This window comes from Pan paniscus, chromosome 9, assembly GCF_029289425.2.
Source record: "Pan paniscus chromosome 9, NHGRI_mPanPan1-v2.0_pri, whole genome shotgun sequence".
In the NCBI taxonomy this organism is placed as follows: Eukaryota; Metazoa; Chordata; class Mammalia; order Primates; family Hominidae; genus Pan; species Pan paniscus.
This window is the reverse complement of record NC_073258.2, coordinates 102876303-102897200: the sequence shown is the minus strand read 5'-3', so window position 1 is coordinate 102897200 and position 20898 is coordinate 102876303. Positions and strand designations below refer to the sequence as shown.

The 20898-nt window shown below is 40.7% G+C and overlaps 1 protein-coding gene across 2 annotated transcripts in view; it reads right to left on the bottom strand.

Annotated features, from left to right (window-relative positions):
- Nucleotides 1-9091: 9091 nt before the first annotated feature.
- CFAP300 (cilia and flagella associated protein 300) overlaps nucleotides 9092-20898 on the bottom strand; it is a 37508-nt gene continuing 25701 nt past the window's right edge. Inside the window, exons 5-7 of one of the 2 annotated variants that reach the window (XM_003828389.6) lie at nucleotides 17551-17723; nucleotides 12295-12361; nucleotides 9092-10506 (exon numbers count right to left, since the gene is read on the bottom strand). In XM_003828389.6, coding sequence (XP_003828437.1) covers nucleotides 10378-10506; nucleotides 12295-12361; nucleotides 17551-17723 — 369 coding nt within the window. In that variant the 3' untranslated portion in view covers nucleotides 9092-10377. Of the gene's footprint in view, nucleotides 10507-12294; nucleotides 12362-17550; nucleotides 17724-20898 lie in introns of those variants that run through there. The other variant, XM_063608764.1, reaches the window with a different exon arrangement.

The following is a 20898-nucleotide window of genomic DNA, read 5'->3' as shown; positions in this document are numbered from 1 at the left end:
AAAACAATACCATTTCACATTCATCATACTGAAAAAAATTACAGATTTGACATATACTAAGTGTTATCTAGAAAGTTGTAAAATGGGAGTTCTTACATCAGTAGTGGGAGCATAAATTTGTGCAATCATTTTGAAGAGCAAGTTGTCAATATCTAGTAAGGCTGAATATATCCTACTAATCAACAGTTCTATGAGATAGAAGCCTAGAGATCCAGGAGCTCAAGCCCAGCCTGAGCAACACAGAAAGACCTCATCTGCAAAAAAAGAAAAAAGACTTAGAGAACACTTCAGAGGAAGATATGCCCAAGGATATTTATTCCAGCATTATTCATACAACCAACATGTCTAACAACAGGGAGATGGATAGATATGGTAAGGCCATCCAGTTAAAACGGATAAACAGGCTGGGAGCTGTGGCTCACGCCTGTAATCCCAGCACTTTGGGAGGCTGAGGAGGGCGGATCACCTGAGGTCGGGAGTTTGAGACCAGCCTGACCAACATGGAGAAACCCTGTCTCTGCTAAAAATACAAAATTAGCCGGGTGTGGTGGCAGGTCCCTGTAATCCCAGCTACTCGGAGGCTGAGGCAGGAGAATCACTTGAACCCGGAAGGCGGAAGTTGCAGTGAGCCGAGATTATGCCATTGCACTCCAGCCTGGGCAACAAGAGCGAAACTCCATCTCAAAAAAAAAAAAAAAAAAAAAAAAAAAAAGGAAAAACAGGAGTTATTTGTTATCAACACAGATAAAATCTGAAAAAATGCTGAGTAATAAAAGTTTGCAAAAATTTTAAAACAGTATAATATATAATATATATAACAGTATATAATGTTAATAGAAACATATGTAGTAAAAGTATAAAATATACAGAAGGGCTGGGCACAGTGGCTCACACCTATAATCCCAGTACTTTGGGAGGCTGAGGCAGGAGAATCTCTTGAGGCCAGGAGTTCAAGACCAGCCTGGGCAATATAGGAAGACCTCGCTCTTTAAAAAATTTTAAAAAGGCCAGGTGCAGTGGCTCATGCCTGTAATCCCAGCACTTTGGAAGGCCGAGGCAGGTGGATCATGAGGTCGGGAGTTCAAGACCAGCCTGACCAAGATGGTGAAACCTCGTCTCTACTAAAAATACAAAAATTAGCTGGGCGCAGTGGCAGCCGCCTGTAATCCCAGCTATTCGGGAGGCTGAGGCAGGAGAATCACTTGAACCCAGGGGGCGGAGGTTGCAGTGAGCCGAGATCCCGCGACAGAGTGAGACTCTGTCTCACAAAAAAAAAAAAAAAAAAAAAAAAAAAAAAAAAAAAAAAAGCCAGGTAGTCCCAGCTACTCGGGAGGTTGAAGTAGGAGGATTATTTGAGACTGGGAGTTTGAGACTGCAGTGAGCAGTGTTCACACCACTGCACTCCAGCCTGGGTGACAGAGTGAGACTCTGTCTCAAACAAATAAATAAATATATAAATATAACAAATATCAGATATATATATACACACATACATATATATATGTGTGTATATATATATGCAGGAGAAGGATGCCCACTGGCTTCAGGATATCGGTTATTTCCAGAAAGGGAAGGAGGAAAATGGTTTGGGAGTAAAAACTTCAAGAAAATCTGAAGTAAGGCCAGGAGCAAGGTCACTGTGGTTATAATAAGGTAATCTGAGATATCACTGTGGTGTTAGAATTGTTCATTATCTTTTTATTTTCATTTATTTGTTTATTTATTTATATTTTATTTATTTATTTTTTTGAGACGGAGTCTCATTCCATTGCCCAGGCTGGAGTGCAGTGGTGCCATCTCAGCTCACTGAAATCTCCACCTCTGGGTTCAAGCGATTCTCCTTTGTCAGCCTCCCTAGTAGCTGGGATTACAGGCACCCACCACCACGCCTGGCTAATTTTTGTATTTTTAGTAGAAACAGGGTTTCACCATGTTGGCCAGGCTGGTCTCAAACTCCTGGCCTTAAGTGATCCACTGCCTCTGCCTCCCGAGGTGCTGGGATTACAGGCATGAGCCACTGCACCCGGCCTTTTAAAAAATTTTTTTTTATTTGTTTTGGAGACAGGGTCTCATTCTATTGCCCAGGCTGAGTGCAGTGACGTGAAGAAGGCTAACTGCAGCCTCAACCTCCTGGGCTCAAGTGATATTCCTACCTCAGCCTCCCGAGGAGTTGGGACTAGAGGCACACACCACCATGCCTGGCTAAATGTTATTTTTTGTAAAGGCGGGGTCTTTCTACGTTGCCCAGGCTGGTATTGAACTCCTGGGCTCGAGTGATGCTCCCGCCTTGGCCTCCCAAAGTGCTGGGATTATAGGTGTAAGTCACTGTGCCCAGCCTCTATTCATTATCTCGACTGTGCTAGTGAATAGAGAAACTTACACAGGTGATAAAACTGAATAGAATGTAATATACATACCACACACACACACATGCACAAATGAGTATAAAACTGGAGAAATCTGAATAAGATCAGTCAGTATCAATATAAGTATTCTAGTTATGATATTACACTACAGTTTTGTACAATGTCACCATTAAGGGGGGGAAACTGGGCAAAGTGTACAAAGGATCTCTCTGTATTACTTCATACAATTGCATGTGAATCTACATTTATCTCAAGAATTTTAATTTAAAAATGTTAAATATCATAAAATTTTAATTGTCAAATCTGGGTGGAGGGTATGTTACATATTCCCTGCACTTTTTTCATATTTAAAAGAAAAAAGCAATATCTGGAACCCACTACAGAACTGATTCAATCACCAGAGGTAGAAGTAGAGATCGGTCATCTATACAGACAGTCCCCAACTTATGATGGTTCAACTTGAGATCTTTTGACTACAATGGTGCAAAAGTGATACACATTCCACAGGGACTGTACTTCAAGCACCCATGCAACCATCATTTTTCACTTTTAGTACAGTTTTCAATAAATTACATGAAGCATTCAATACTTTATTGTAAAATAGGCTGTCTGTTAGATGATTTTGCCCAACTGTAGGCTAATATATGTGTTCTAAGCACATTTAAGGCAGGCTCGGTTAAACTATGATGTTTGGTGTGTTAGGTGTCTTAAATGCATTTTTGACTTCTGATATTTTCAGCTTACAATGTGTTTATTGGGACATAACCCCCTCATAAGTTGAGGAGCGTCTCAATTCGTAAAAAGCTTCACTCATTATTCTCAAGCAAAGCCAGGATTGTAAACCATTTGTTACTTTGGAGTGAGACCAAATTGGGTTCAAATCCTGGACCCAGCAATCACTTGTCCTGTGACTTACGGCAAATTACTTAATCTCTTTAAGTTTTAGCCTCCTCATATAAAGCGGAAATGTAATAGAACCGTGGTAATCCACTTTTTTGGATGTATAGCATATTTTCTGCTTCCATAACTATAAGCACATCCTTGACTGATGCAGGAAGCTAGCTTACTCCTTTTCCTAATGTCAGGCAATGCTGCTTATATACAGTGCTGCTCCTCTAATTCTAGTAACTGTTCCTCATTTTGAGTTTAGGATTTTCACTACTCCTTCCATCTGGTTGTCATGTTGTTGATTCCACCTCTGGCTGAGTAGTATGTATCTCAGATCTGGCCAATAGCATTTCTAAGGCTACAGGGATTAGTTAACAGATGGTCAATGTACCCCACTTAACCCAGTGTCACAAGATGGGATTTCTGTTGAGATTCTTGGGAATCTTGAGATAGGTGTTATTTTCCCACTGGTTTTTTGAACTGACAGGATGTATGCTAGGTATACTAATTTTTTTTTTTTTTGAGACGGAGTCTCACACTGTTGCCTGGGCTGGAGTGCAGTGGCGCCATCTGGGCTCACTGCAAGCTCCGCCTCCCGGGTTCACGCCATTCTCCTGCCTCAGCGTCCCGAGTAGCTGGGACTACAGGCGCCCGCCACCACGCCCGGCTAATTTTTTGTATTTTTAGTAGAGATGAGGTTTCACCGTGTTAGACAGAATGGTCTCGATCTCCTGACCTTGTGATCCGCCCGCCTCGGCCTCCCAAAGTGCTGGGATTACAGGCGTGAGCCACTGTGCCCAGCCAAGTATACTAACATTTTTGTACGTGGAAAGACACAAACTAAGAATGGAGTCAACAGAGAGAATACGAACTGAAAGAGAAAACGAGTCTTGCATTAAATCAGGCCAAAAAGCAACCCAAACTACTATGGGACTTTTCAGTTATGTGGGCTGATACATTCACTTTTTGCTTAAGACAATTTGGATCAAATTTCCTTTCACTTATAACCCCAAAGATTCTACTGACTTAACCTACTTTGAAAGGGTAGTTGAGAAGATTAAATAAAGTAAGACATGTCAAGCACTAACTTTGACCAGAAACAAACATAACAACAGGCTGGGTGTGGTGGCTCACACCTGTAATCCCGCACTTTGGGAGGCTGAAGCGGGCAGATCACCGGAGGTCAGGAGTTCAAGACCAGCCTGACCAACATGGTGAAATCCTGTCTCTACTAAAGCTACAAAAATTAGCCAGGCGCAGTGGCAGGCGCCTATAATCCCAGCTACTTGGGAGGCTGAGGCAAGAGAATCGCTTGAACCCGGGAGGCGGAGGTGGCAGTGAGCTGAGATTGTGCCATTGCACTCCAGCCTGGGTGACAGGGCAAGACTCCGTCTTGAAAAAAAAAAAACACAAAACCGAATAATACTGTGTTTCTACTTCCAGAACTATAAGCACACCCTTTGACTTACAAGGGATGCTAGTTTGTTCCTGTCATTAATGTCAGACAACGCTGCTAGTATAAAATAGAAATAAATAGGTAATCTGATTTGTTGCTAAATAATATTTTAACCATTTGGTTAATACAAGGGAGAAAGACAAGGAAATCCCTACAAAACTTTATTTTAGGTTTCTTTGGAAATATACTTCTGCCTGTGGAACAGTTTAATCTTTCTTAACCTTCGCCTTTCTTCAAGGTACCTTTCCCCATTCTTTGTTTCTTCACAAACATTATCTAATAGGACTCCCAGATCTATTTTGAAGAATTTCCTGACTACTTCGCGCAGGCATGATTTCTTCTCCTGAAGTTTTTTTGCAATTACGGTCTCTGCTAGGCATCCGATACTCACATGCTGTCTTGTACTATTAGTAATACTAACATGTATGAATGCCTTATGTCTCCAACAAGACCAACTTTCTTGAGTAATTGAGTCTTTCTCTTTCTCATTGCACCTAACACAGTTATGGGCACTAGAAAGTAAGCTCCCTAATTTAGAAATTTTTGTTCATTGGTGTATTTGCAGTGCCTCAAAAGTGGCCAGGACGTAACAGGTAATCAATAAGCATCTGTGGGGCCGGGTGTAGTGGCTCACACCTGTAATCCCAGCACTTTGGGAGGCCGAGGTGGGCAGATCACTTGAGGTCAGGAGTTCAAGACCAGCCTGGCCAACACTGTGAAACTCCGTCTCTACTAAAAATACAAAAATTAGCCAGGCATGGTAGCGCGCGCGTGTAGCCCCAGCTACTCAGGAGACTGAGGCCCGAGAATGGGTTGAGCTCAGGAGGTGAAGGTTGCAGTGAGCTGAGATCGTGCCACTGCACTCAGGCCTGGGTGATGGAGCGAGATTCCGACTTAAAAAAAAAGCACCTGTGGGATGCATGAGAATGAATGCTAGTTCTTTACAAATTGTTGTTGATTAACTGGATGACTGAGAAGCCTTCAGGGTAGATAGTTTTCCTTAAGAAGCCTCCAGTGAGTTTCTAGAACCTTCAGACCAGTTTTCAAAGTTTTAAGGACGAATGCTGGTTGCAGATGAGTTGGAACAAGGGTGACAGACCTGTGAATCTGAATACAAGGAGAACTCAGGAGAAGGGAACTTCCTTCTCTGACCACAGCTTCCTACCACAGTTCCCACTTCCCAGTTCTTAGTACCTCAAACACCAAAATTTAATAATTCACACAGTCGGCTACCCTTTTTTGGGCCATATTTGATTTTTTTTTTCTATCGAGCATTCTGTTGTCCCATACTTCATGATGCCTTGAGATGTTATCATTGCTATGAGCTAAGTTCAGTTAATTCTGTGCTTTGACAACTACTATGTACCTCTATTTGATCTTTGGACTTTGGACTTTTTTCACCCCAGTTTATCACTGCCGGACTAATCTTTCTAGAATATCACTTTCATGATGCTACTACCCCTATTCAAAAGTCCTTAATGATTGCTATACATCACCTACTTAAAAGATTTAAATTTCTTAGCTTTGTGCCCACAGCTCTCAGTGACCAAGTCCCCAGTAATCTATCTTCCCTGTTATTATCCAGAACTCCAGAACTTATTAGTTTTAACTACTCAAATGTACTCATGTCCCCCCAAATCACCTTATGTTTTTGTATCTTCGAATTTATTTTTGCTCATGTGATCTAAATATTCCAACTTCTCTAAGTCCCTCTTTTTAACCTCCAAATTACAATTCTGCAAGACCCCTCTTCTTTAAGTTACTTTTGGAATTTTTTTTAAATTTATTATTATTACACTTTAAGTTTTAGGGTACATGTGCACAGTGTGCAGGTTAGTTACATATGTATACATGTGCCATGCTGGTGCGCTGCACCAACTCGTCATCTAGCATTAGGTATATCTCCCAATGCTATCCCTCCCCCCTCCCCCGACCCCACAACAGTCCCCAGAGTGTGATATTCCCCTTCCTGTGTCCATGTGTTCTCATTGTTCAATTCCCACCTATGAGTGAGAATATGTGTTGTTTGGTTTTTTGTTCTTGCGATAGTTTACTGAGAATGATGATTTCCAATTTCATCCATGTCCCTACAAAGGATGTGAACTCATCATTTTTTATGGCTGCATAGTATTCCATGGTGTATATGTGCCACATTTTCTTAATCCAGTCTATCATTGTTGGACATTTGGGTTGGTTCCAAGTCTTTGCTATTGTGAATAATGCGGCAATAAACATACGTGTGCATGTGTCTTTATCGCAGCATGATTTATAGTCCTTTGGGTATATACCCAGTAATGGGATGGCTGGGTCAAATGGTGTTTCTAGTTCTAGATACTTTTGGAATTTTTGAAGAATGCTCTCAGAAAGTCTCAGAAAGCCATTCTGTGGTCACTTGTCACCATGGCCAGTTGTCTCACTCCAGACAACCCCTCTTCTCTCACTTGATCACAGTTTGCTTTTACAAAGCTGGCTTCTACAGGCTGCGGCTGCTGCTCTCTAGGGACAATTTTTGCCACAGGCATGTTCCTGGGCTGCATATCTAATCCCATGCTGGGCAGCTAAATCCAGACTACAGTATGAATCCAGACTATAATAGTTTGCAAAATTTAACAAAAGGTTGAAGTATAACTAGAGGGATGACTGTACAGTAAATTTAAGGTGGGCACGTAGGTATGACGGCTGCTAGAGTCCACCAGCTCAGCCCCTGCAGAGGAGGCTTCCATGCTGATGATCTATAACTCTCAGCACCAACCTTTCCCCCTCCCTCGCTTTCCACAGTCTCCACAGTTGCACTTCAAAGGCCAGTTTCTCTCTACCAACAATACTTAGTCAGAGAATAGGCATGTATTGTCTTTCAAGTTCTAGGCATTGTGGACACAAAGGTAAACAAAATGGACACAGTACTTGTTTTCATGGAAGATATTAAACAAATTATAACAAATAGCTGAGCAAATAGTTCCAAGTGTACAAATGCTGCCAAAGAAATCCCTGGAGTCCGTGCTCAGGACCTCTGCGTTCTCTGGGGCCTCCAAAGAGGAAAAACCAATTTTCCCATCTCTTCAGTCAACTAATAATAATCTATACAAAAGCAATTCTGGCCCCAAGAAGACAGCTTTTTACATTATTATGCAGACAGTTAACTGTTTCTCTTTTTTTTCTTCATATTTCCTCAGTAGAGAATGCAGCCAAAATTCATGAGCACTTAAACTATGCGCCTGGCATCATTCAAAGACCAACATATGTATTAATTAATACAATTTTCCAAAAAAAGGGAACTTATGAGGTAGTCCTATTATTATTATTTTTTTTTTATTTTTTTTTTTGAGATGGAGTCTCGCTCTCTCGCCGAGGCTGGAGTGCAGTGGCGCGATCTCAGCTCACTGCAACCTCCGCCTGCCGGGTTCATGCCATTCTCCTGCTTCAGCCTCCTGAGTAGCTGGGACTACAGGCTCCCACCAGTACGCCCAGCTCATTTTTTTTTTTGTTGTTGTTGTTATTTTGTTGTAGAGATGGGGTTTCACTGTGTTAGCCAGGATGGTCTCGATCTCCTGACCTCGTGATCCGCCCGCCTCGGCCTCCCAAAGTGCTGGGATTACAGGCGCTAGCCACCATGCCCTGCGAGGTAGTCCTGTTATTTTTTTCCATTTTATAGAAAAGACAATTAAGGCACAGAGAGTTAAGTAACCAGCTCAAGGTCACACAGTAAGTAATGGCAAATTAAAAAATCCAGGCAACCTGACAGCCCAGCCCAAACTCTTTATCACTACTCTATTATGCCTTATAATACAGATAATTTGCATAATCACAAATGAGTCATCATTGATTTTTCCAAAACAATGGAGCAATCTTTCCTCAAAGGTCCTATCTACCTCCACCTTTAGAGCGGAGAAAAAATAGTGGCAATTCCTCAGTATCACTTTCCCATCTTTCGCCTCTGGACTTTCATCCGAGGGCCAAGCCCAGAGTACCTCGCCACATCATGCACTCCCTTCAACTGCTGTTCTCTTCCGTTACTGATATCCCACCAGTCTTTCCATAGAAGCCAGACTAAGCCTATCTTAGTTCAGAGTGATCTCTTCTATCTCTGAATTCATGCAACAATCACTATTGGTAGTCACAGTCTTAAAGATTACCTTCCTAAATAGGTTTATAGGGAGTGTATGTTTCCCCAAAGTAAACTGCCCAGTGCCTTGCACAGAATTGGTATTCAAAAAGAATTACTGATTGGCCACTTGATTGATCGAAAGGGTCTCCAGGTCATAGGGAACTGTGAGGTAAGCAGCAAAGCTGGTAGCAAACAGACATTTCCGTTCTTGATTTTATGTTTTTATGTAATTTAAAAAAATCTATGGGTATTATGAGGATATCTGGAAAGTAGTTATTCATTCAATAAACATTTAATATGCCAAGTCATTGTGTTAGGTATTAGAAGTAAAACATACTCTTTCTCCTGAGCTCTATACCCAAATTGCCAGCTGCATTCCAGATTCAAATCCAGGTTCAAGTCCAAGATTATCGTCTTTATCCCACAACACAGAAACACATCTTTCAAACTTGCTCCTCCTCAAACCTCAACATTTCTTACAGGCTTCCCATGACCCATGGGATATATGTCAATGATTTTTGCCATCAAAAAAACCCAAAAACAATCTAGGTTATACATTCATTCTATGAATGAAATAAGGAACAGTACTAAGATAACCTGTTTCTCACTCTTTGAACAACTTACTAATGCCATCAGGCAACTTTCTCTGTTTACATGTAGCTCTTGTATTAGCCGTGGGACAGCTGCAGTTTTAATTTATTATGTGATAAAAGAGTTTACGACCACTTTCAGAACCTTTTTTTTTTCTGAGACGGAGTCTTGCTCTGTTGCCAGAGCTAAAGTACAGTGGCACAGCCTTGGCTCACTGCAACCTCCACTTCCCGGGTTCAAGTGATTCTCTTGCCTCAGCCTCCTGAGTAGCTGGGACTACAGGCACACGCCACCACAGCCAGCTAATTTTTGTACTTTTGGTAGAGACAGGGTTTCACCATGTTGGCCAGGATGGTCTCGATCTCTTGACCTCGTGATCCGCCCGCCTTGGCCTCCCAAAGTGCTGAGATTACAGGCGTGAGCCACCGCGCCAGGCCCCAGAACATTACTTCTTTATTGAGGCTTATAAGTGGAACAAATTAAGCAAAAGAATTGTTATGCTTTGCCTAGCTTTAGAGATGTAAACGCTTGTGCAATGAAGAAATGTAATTAAATGAAACAAGTTAAGTAAACTAACAATTCATATTAATTATCAGTGGTAGAAATGTTTAGTTTTCTGCTACATTTTCAATCCATAATTAATTAGCTTATAAATTAAAATACATGGAAAATTGAGGATTCACTTGAATCACAATGCAACAAATATGAACTAGATTTCTAATTCCTTGTAACTTTTTGTAAAAATTCCACAACTTTTTTGGTATAGATTTTATTATGGATGAAATTTGATCCCCGGTTAGTATTCCACACAAATTTTTTAAAAGGCATCTTGGTGTTTGCTTTCTTCTGCTCTAAGTAGTCTCCTTACATTTTTCTTGAATTAATTTGCAAAGTATATGTTTATCTATGTTAGTATTAAGATAGAAAAATGATAAATAAAAAATAGTAGAGGTACATAATCTGAAAGAGCATTAAGACATGTCTCCCACACCATAACAGTGGTATAAAACATGAAGGTGACGCCTGATAGGATCCACAATAAAGTAAGAAAATGTCTGTTCATGATTCTTTGCTGAAGGATAGCACATACCAGCAGAATCCTGAAAAAGACAAACCTAAATTATTATTATTTTATTTTATTTATGTATTTATATATTTATTATTATTATTTTTTGAGACGGAGTCTTGCTCCGTTGCCCAGGCTGGAGTGCAGTGGCGTGATCTCGGCTCACTGCAACCTCTGCCTCACGGGTTCAAGTGATTCTCCTGCTTCAGCTTCCCGAGTAGCTGGGATTACAGGCATGTGCCACCATGCCCAGCTAATTTTTGTGTTTTTAGTAGAGACAGGGTTTCAGCATCTTAGCCAGGCTAGTCTTGAACTCCTGACTTTGTGATCCACCTGTCTCGGCCTCCCAAAAGGCTGGGATTACAGGCTTGAGACACAGCACCCGGCCAATCCTAAATTAGTTAGTATACAACTACATTTAAGTGATAATCAATATATTTGCCTATTATATATTTTCTGTCAAAACAGGAAACATGGATAAAATCTTTGACAATAAATTGGCAGTTAATTAATGATTTAAAATATTTATGGACAGCACAGTCTACTATGATAGGAATACATATGTACTATACTTACATGCATAATTTTTGTCTTTAAGGAATTTGTAGTCCAAAGACAAATCCCATCATTTTAAAAAAAGTGCTTTTAAAGTGCTAATATTACAACAATTTTATATTTAGCAATTTTCTATCTTTGTTTTCTCTTTTTTTTTTTTTAATTTTTTTTGGAGTTGGAGTCTTATTCTTTTGCCCAGTCTGGAGTACAGTATTGGTACCATCATGGCTCACTGCAACTTTCGCTTCCTGGGTTCAAGCAATTCTCATACCTCAGGCTCCCAAGTAGCTGGGATTACAGGCGTCTGCCACCACACCCGGCTAATTTTTTGTATTTTTTGTAGAGATGGGGTTTTACCATGTTGGCCAGGCTGGTTTTGAACTCCCGACCTCAAGTGATCCGCCCTCTCAAAGTGCTGGGATTACAGGCATGAGCCACTGCACAGGGTGGGGACTATGTTTCTTTTGTTTATCACTGTGACTTAGCCCAGTACAATAGCTGATACACAGTATATATTTAATAAATACTTGTTAAGTGATTGAATGAAGATACTTAGAAACTGCTTCGAATGTAATATCTTTTGTATAATACTGAAATTCAAGTACCAGATTCTATGTATAAAGACACATTTATGGCATTCTTTTTTTTTTTTTTTTTTTAGATGGAGTCTCGCTCTGTCGCCCAGGCTGGAGTGCAGTGGCATGATCTCGGCTCACTGCAACCTCCGCCTCCCAGGTTCAAGCAATTCTCCTGCCTCAGCCTCCCTAAAGCTGGGACTACAGGCGCGTGCCACCATGCCCGGCTAATTTTTTGTATTTTTAGTAGAGACGGGGTTTCACAGTGTTAGCCAGGATGGTCTCGATCTCCTGAGCTCGTGATCTGCCTGCCTCAGCCCCCCAAAATGGGATTACAGGCGTGAGCCACCAGGCCCGGCGACATTTATGGCATTCTTATTTATCTGCCCTATAAATGATGGTTTGACAGACTAAGAGAACTGTGTTCTACTCTATCTGAGTCACAGATTTAGCTCTAAAATAAGTAGGCAATGTTATTAGATACAGATGACAGAAAGGAAGCCAGGGAAAAAAGTTCAAACTGTTCTCCAAACAAAAGCATACTCTATCAACTTTTAATTTTAACAAAACTCTAAATAACATTGTCTTTTCTCCTAGGCATAACATTGTCCTGATTGTTAACTCCAGTTGTAACAACTCTATTAATAAAAAGTAATTAAATTCTTTGGTTGCAAAAGTTCTCTCACACTTACATAAGCTGAAACTTTAAAGACAGAAGAGGTAATCTGTATTTTCTTGGTTTGAGGATTCTTTCGAACACTAAAAAAAGGAAGAAAAGGTGCTTTTAACATATAATAGGCATTGGCATATACATTTAAGTAATTATCCCTTTTAGTATTTAAGTGTTCTTATTCATATAGAACATGGAAATACATACTATCCAACTAAGTGGTTTGAAAAAATGGCATCTGAGGCTTCATCCAAGAATGGGCAAGGTCAACTGAATTGAAATAGCAGAAAATTGAATCTTACAGTTAGAAGGTTTAAGGTCAGTCTGAGACTCAGATGATGAAATTACCTTCCCAGGCTACAGAGACAATTATTGGACGAATAGGGATTTGTAAAAATCAGACTGAAGTGTAAACAGCCATACGGGGTAGATAAAAGCATGATAGACTGAAGACTTAAACAATGTAAATACAAATGCTAGTTCTGCCACTGACCTGTTCTTTCACTTTGAGTAGGATTAACCTTTCTGAGCCTCAATTTTCTCATATGTAAATTGGGAATAATATGTTCCTTTTAGTATATGAAAATCAAATGAGATAATGTATATAAAAACTATTTGTGGGCCGGTCGCGGTGGCTCATGGCTGTACTCTCAGCACTTTGGGAGGCCTAGGCAGGCAGATCACCTGAGGTTGGGAGTTCGAGACCAGCCTGACCAACATGGAGAAACCCCGTCTCTACTAAAAATACAAAAACATAGCATGTAATCCCAGGTACTTGGGAGGCTGAGGCAGAAGAATCGCTTGAACCCGGGAGGCGGAGGTTGCGATGAGCCAAGATTGCACCATTGCACTCCAGTCTGGGCAACAAGAGCGAAACTCCATCTCAAAAACAAACAAACAAACAAAAAAACCCCAAAAAACCCCAAACAACTATTTGTTAAATTATATATTGCTAAGTTATATCATATTAAAAATAATTTTTTTTCAGTAGCTTTCTTTCAGTTACTCTCCCCACAAAAGATTTCCTATGGCAATATGTAGTGAGAAAGCAAACTAAGGATTGAGAAAATAAGCTACAGACATATATTTATAATTTGTTACATATATATAAATAAATATACACACACTTTATATTTATAATGCCTTACAGTTTGTAAAACATTTTTTACACAATTTTTAACTTTTTGTTATTTTTTATTTTCGTAGAGACAAAGTCTTGCTATATTGCCCAGGCTTGTCTTGAAACCCTGGCCTCAAGAGATCCTTCTGCTTTGGCCTCCCAAAGTCCTGGGATTACAGGTGATGGCCACTGCACCCTGCCTCCAAAATACCCTTATATACATGACCTCATTTAAAGATCACACAACTCATTGAGGTAGGCATTATTTTGTCAATTTTATGGACAATATAACTAAAGAAGCTAAATGCTATAATTAAGATAAGCTAAATAAAAGTGGTATTTCTGGGAATAGAATACAGGTGACTCAGAGTCCAGTCATCTTTCTGTTACACCTCAGCTGCTCATCCCAGACCTATACACTCTATAAATATTTAATACATATGTATCAAAGGTATTATTAATGTGTGACATGTATAGGTAAAATTTAAAGGAAGATACCCTCTTCTCTACTTTTTTAGGTGCAAGTATTGCTTCTCCATCTACTACATATGTAAAAGTAATTGGAAGAGGGAGAGAAGAAAGAAGAGGAGGAGGAAAAAGGAAGACTCAGTTTGAGCGGTGTGTGTGTACGTATGGTTGAGCTTGTGTACCTTTTGGGGATGACCAGCCATAGCCATTTCAGGGTTCAAGAATCTTAGGTGGTTTTCATCTCTACTAGATATTTCATTTAGACTTAAACCCAGGATTAAATTGATTTCCAAATATTTCTATGACATAGGTCAAGTTCATTTTCTTTTGATTTCTCTATTGCTTAACATACTGCTTAAAAGTTGAATACTACTTTTAAGATTTTGTGCTTATCCAAGGGATGACTATAACCACTATATATAAAATACTTTGCATACACCTATATAATCACCTAGGTCAATATAAAGAACATATCTATGGTTATATCTAATTCTAAGTATTGATCTGTGGGTGGTTATATGGTATAAACATACATAAAGATTCACCAAATTGTATGTATATTTATGATTTATTCATTTTATTATACATAAATTATTTCCGTTTAAAAATCTGAGGAAAGATAAAACTTTGTAAAAGTGTTCATCAAATCAGTTTAGAGGAAAATTTAGTATTTGATATCAGAACAATCACTTAACACACATAAACATGTACCACAAGTATATTGGCCGGGCACGGTGGCTCACACCTGTAATCCCAGCACTTTGGGTAGCTGAGGTGGGCAGATCGCCTGAGGTTAGGAGTTCTAGACCAGCCTGGCCAACATGGTGAAACCCCGCCTCTACAAAAAATACAAAAATTAGCTGGGCCATGGTGGCATGCGCCTGTAGTCCCAGTTACTGGGGAAGCTGAGGCACGAGAATTGCTTGAACTCGGTAGGCGGAGGTTGCAGTGAGCCGAGATTGCACCACTGCATTCCAGCCTGGGCGATAGAGTGAGACTCCATCTCAAAAAAAATAAAAAACAAAAACAAAAACAAGTATATTGTTTTAGAAAGAAACCGCCATTTGTACATTATTAGACATTAGTTTCTAATAGAAAGAAATCATATTATTCTGTTGCCTCTGATCCTACATTAGTATTACTTTAAAATATCTCTAAAATAATTTGTCTAATTTTTTATAGGCCTAGCAAGAAAGTACAGTTATCATCTGTCCTATATCTCTTAAGAAAAAAGGAAAAGGAAATATAAAGTGATATTGATTAGTGCTCTATGGTGTTCTACTAATAATTGCATTATATCAGATCTTTATCCATCACTAACTCCATCCTCTGATAACCATGGTTTTTAAGGATAAAGAAACATAATTTCCACATAATATTTTTTTAAAGTGTAATTATATTAATGGTTTGGACATAATATTGTTGTTTCTTGTCAATGTCATTTGTGATTATTTCTGAGGATCAGTCCCATATTGACTCTAAACTCTGGGGTGTCCAGACTATTCTAAGTAACTCTGCACATTTTAAAAAACAAGGACCTGACTGGGCGTGGCGGCTTACACCTGTAATCCCAGCACTTTGGCAGGCTGAGGCAGGTGAATCACCTGAGTCCAGAAGTTTGAGACCAGCCTGGGTAATATGGTGAAACCCTGTCTCTACAAAAAATATGAAAAACTTAGCCAGGTGTAGTGGTGTGTGCTTGTGATCCCAGCTATTCAGGAGGCTAAGGTGGGAGGACTACCTGAGCCCAGGAGGCAGACGTTGCAGTGAGTTGAGATTGTGCCACTGTACTTCAGCCTGGGCAACAGAGTGAGACCCTGTCTCAAAAAAAAAAAAAAAAAAAGATAAAAAATAAATAAAATAGGCCAGGTGCAGTGGCTCAAGCCTGTGATCCCAGAGCTTTGGGAGGCTGAGGCGGGCAGATCACCCGAGGTCAGGTGTTTGAGACCAGCCTGGCCAACATGGTAAAACCCCGTCTCTACTAAAAATAAAGAAATTAGCCAGGCATGGTGGCTTGTGCCTATAATCCCAGCTACTTGGGAGACTGAAGCAGGAGAATCCCTTGAACCCAGGAGGTGGAGTTTGCAGTGAGCTGAGATCGCGCCACTGCAATCCAGCCTGGCCTGGGTGACACGGTGAGACTCCGTCTCAAAAAATAAATGATTAAAATTTAAAAAATAAAAAAGGTGTGTTTTATAGGACCTGTTATAATGGATGAGGAAGAAAATATTTTAATAACATTTTTACCCTTTTGTTTGAGTTAGAGACTACTAACATCACACTCTGTAGTGTGCTCCCAACATGTACAAACATAAGGGATGGACTATGCTAGAATGGATTAGCAATAATATTTATCTGCAAGGGCAGGTTAGACACTGTAAAGCAGTCATACTTTTTCTTAGCATCCAAAAATGTAGAAGAGAATCGCAGGTGAGAATCTGGAGAAGGGAATGTTGGGAAAAATAGCAGTTTCTTCAATGTGTAGGTTCTAAACTTATTTCTACTTCAAATATCTCCAACACAATCTCCTCCTCCACAGCACACAGTAGTGAGGAATTCCACAGGTTCATGTGGTGGATGGGGTACAACGCGTTGTGGTAGTAGTGGTAGTAGTATGTGTGTTCGTGCATGAGTGCGTGTGTGTGTGTGTGTATGTGTAGGGTATACAGAGAAGTATCTTCAGGGAGTGCTAGAAGCAGTCTAGCAGGTTTACATGAACTTCATATAATTAGGACAGTATGTTTGATATATTAATAGGTATGTGTATGCTTTTTCTGAAATTCTGTTTCTAACATATCTTCTTCCAATAATCTGTATGTGTTGACAATAACTTGTTCATTAAAATCACAGAGAGATTATAGAAACATTTTTGTTTTTAAAACCATAAAATAAATTAATTGCATAACTAAATTATGCAGTTTGCTGTATAGCTATATGACACACGGAATGGATATGAGAATTAAGGTGTTGAGTATAAGTAAAGTAACAATTATGAGTCCAATGAGAAGCTAATTCTTGTTTCCTCCTATTAAAGTAAAATTATATAACTAACTTTTAAGATCTTTTGCTTTCTATTGTTTTGCTTATTAAGATGATCCAATATCTTCATAACTGAAAAGCCCAACCAAAGAACATTCATTTCAGTTAAAAGAAAGGTACAAATAAGAAATTTGTAGGGTTTTAATTCTAATTTGATCTTCAAAAAGAAAAATGCTACTAGAATACTTCAAACTGTATAAGCACTGGGATTAATTTGAAAAGGTAAAGATTACACCTACGTGAAAATTCTTCCACTTCTTTGGAACAAAGGTAATAATTGTTTTTACTATTAGTTAAGCAAACTCAAACATCTGGAGGGATCTCTTGTGTTCCCTTCAGATTTAAAAGGAGGCTTGGTAAGAAAAAAAGAAGTCTTGGAAGATGGCAGTTGGTAACAGGTCTGAATGAGGAAAAAAGCAGAAGAGCTAGATGAAGAATGAGGGGACTGACAACTAAATGAGAGAGAAATCCAGAAATCTTTCTATTCTGGAAGAGAGGGGGAAGGTTATGAGAGGGGGGTGAGGGTAGAGCTTTTTATATGCTTTGGTTGTTAATATAACCACTGAATGATGTTGTGTAATTCCATCAAGGTTAAACAAATAATTTATTCTATTAACTAGAGATTTACATATTGTGATCTAGCAACATTACCTCACCAGATCCTTATAGATAAGCTTTGTTGTTTCCAGATATGGGCTAATCACATCTTCATATTGACAAAGGGCTCCACCAAGGCAAAGATGTTTGAAAAGACAAAACAGGAACTCTTCTCTATCTGGTTGGCTGAATATTTCATATTTTTCTGAGTCTTCCACTAGCAAAACCTAAGATGATAAAATTCATCTTAATGTAACATAACTCAAGATTTTTACTTTTGTTTTCAAAGGTTTCATTTTATATACTTAAAAATAATCTTACACCTATTTTAAGAACCAATCTTGAGTCAACTGAAGAGAGTAACCTGTAATCTGCATTTATTTGCCTCTATTTTGTCATTAGGAACTGACATTAAATGAAAAGAACAAATCAAAATTTAAAACACAGTGGCTAAGTCTTCCCTCCTTCCACTTTATTTCTTTTTTCTAGTTTATATTTTTAGTAATTGTTTTAGTGTTATGTCACCTCAAATCTTATTTGGAAATAAATAGGAGCATAAATAAATGAGGACACTTCTCCATCCCATAAGGCCTCCGTCTTGGCTTCTACCCAGAGACTAAACGGTCATTTTCTAAGCTCTCTCCTCTTATGGATTTTGGATCACGATTGTTCTTACTCCCACAAGTACTCCTTTTTGAACCATTCAGGTGCTGGAGCCTCATATCCAGCTCTCACTTTCCTGCTCTCATCTAGTAAGATCACTTCACACATCACCTATTGACATTGACTGTTGCTCTTCTGAGGTCTTTCTACCTCATACAGAAAGCAGAAAACTAGATCCGATGTAGGGGATTTTCTTATGCCATTGGGAAATACAGACCACTGATTCATTTATCGATTGTAGTGGGTATAAAAAGGTGACCAATGTAAGATATAACACATATTTTTTCCACTGGATTGTTTATATCCTACCTACTTTGTTTATTTTTTCTTTTTTTAGAGATGGAGTCTCACTATGTTGCTCAGGCTGGTGTCAAACTCCTGGGCTCAAGTGACCTTCTTGCCTCAGCCTCCCTATTTTAAAAATAGAATGTGAAGGCTGGGCATGGTGGTTTGTGCCTATAATCTCAGCACTTTGGGAGGCCATGGCAGGAGGATCGCTTGAGGCCAGGAGCTTGAGGCCAGCCTGAGCAACATAGTGAGACCTCATCTCTACTAAAACCACCCCCCAAAATAAGCTGGACGTGGTGGTGAATGCCTGTAGCCCTAGTGAATTAGGAGGTTGAGGTGGGAGGATTGCTTGAGCTCAGAAGATGATTGAAGCTGCAGCGAACTGTGACTGCACCACTGCACTCCAGCCTGGGTGACAGAGGAAAAAAAAAAAAAAAGAATGTGAAATAACTAAAAGTAAAATATAGATATAATAAGACCCAAATAATAAAGGACAAAAAAACTATGGTCAAGAAATAAAGTGGAAAAAAAATACATATAAACAACTTTACACGGGAGGGATGTCAAGATAGTTGACTAGAGGCATCTGGCACTCACTTCCTGAACAAAGTAGAACCAAAATAGCAAGTAGATAATCACACTTCAAAGAGGGCATCTAAGAGAGAATACTGGAATTCAACAGAGAGGTGACAGGAAACACACAAGCACAGAAGGAGCTGGGATTGGCCGGGAGTCTGGAGAGGCTTCCCAGTGCAGGAAAATGGTAAGTGAAAGACCCCAGCAGTCTGCAATTCTACTGTGGACTCCTGCAATCCTCACCATGGGAGAGCTCCTCAACCCTCATGGGCCCAGAGACTAGTAATAGGCTGCTGCCTGGAGACCACACAATGGCACTGCTCCAGAGAGGAACTCATGCTGGCTCCCACCACCCCTCCCCCACCTCCAAGTCCTAAGCAGCTGCAGGATGGCACCATTTTGAGAATCCAACTCCTACCAGACTGCATCCTTCCTTGGGGCCCAAAAGTCCCTGCATCTCCACATCCCTAGAGCCCCACTGACATCCCCAAATGTCCACCTGGACTCTGCATGGTGTCTTGTACCCCAGGGAATGAGTGACACAGTACACTGAGGAGGCTGCCCTTGAGACAAAGGGAGACAAAGTGTGTGTTCCCCAGAGCCTGAAACCCACTTACCTGGGGCCGCTGTCACTGATAGCAACCTTGCCACCACCAGCAGGAGGTCTACCACGCACTTGCACGTTCCCTGAAGATGGGATCTCCCACCCACAGCTGAGGGGCTGAAACATATGCCACTGGCAGCAACCTTGTACCCCCCATTCCCTTGGTAGCAGGGCCACTACACACTTGCATGTTCCCTGAAGACTGGCTCTCCCTACTGTTGCTGCCACTACTGCCATGGCCACTGTTGCTGGGGGCTGAAATGTGTGCTCTCCAGAACCCAAGAGCTGCCTGCCAGTGGCTGCAGCCACTGACAGCAACCCCACCCCACCCCCTGCAGCAGGGCCACAGCTCCCTTGCACATGCCCTCAGGATGAGCTTTCTCCACTCATTGCCCATGCTGCTTCCATCTCAGCACTTTGCTAGGGGGCTTGAGGATCACCCTGCCCAACTCACAAGAGGATCCGCCTGAATGCACCACTGGAGGACCTGAGGACAGCCCCTCTGGCCTGGCACTGTCCCCCATCCAGTGCCCAAGCACACCCAGGACTCTGGGGTTTGCCCCATCCCATCCACCACTGCTGACATCTGGGCACTCCTCTTGGGGATCTGAGCACAGGCCTACTCAACTGGCTACCACCATAGCAGCTGGCACCCACCCATATTTGCTCCCTGGGGGCCTGGGCATTGGCCTGCCTAGCATGTCACAGCCACCACTAATATAAGTGTGTACTGCTTGGGAACCCAAAGGTTGTCCCACCACTGCTACAGCCATCATCCATTTAATGCACACTGCCTGAGGACCCAAACACACATCCACACACCCAGCCCACCACTAACACTGCTGGCACATGAGCAAGCTGCGTGGAGGCCCAAGAATCAGCCTGCTTGGACCTGCTAACACCACTGCCTGCCTACACTGCTCAGGGGCCCAAGGACAGGTGTGCTTTGGCCAGCTTCTGCCACTACTGGGGCCCAAAAACTGGCCTACCTGTCCCCAGCAAAACCTCACCCCAGCCTCTACTAACAATTGCAACCTAAGCCACTGAGGAAACCACAGACACCAGTGATGCCAAGTACACCTGAATAAATCATATGGAGACTACACTACTGCATACACCCAGAATCAAAACCAAAATGCTCTACCCAACCAACACCATAAGTACATCTTCAGGAAAAAGTCTTCTCCTAAAAAAGCCAATCCAATAAATTCAAAGAAGTGACTAGATGCACAGATATTAATATAAGGACACAAGAAATATGAAAAAGGAAG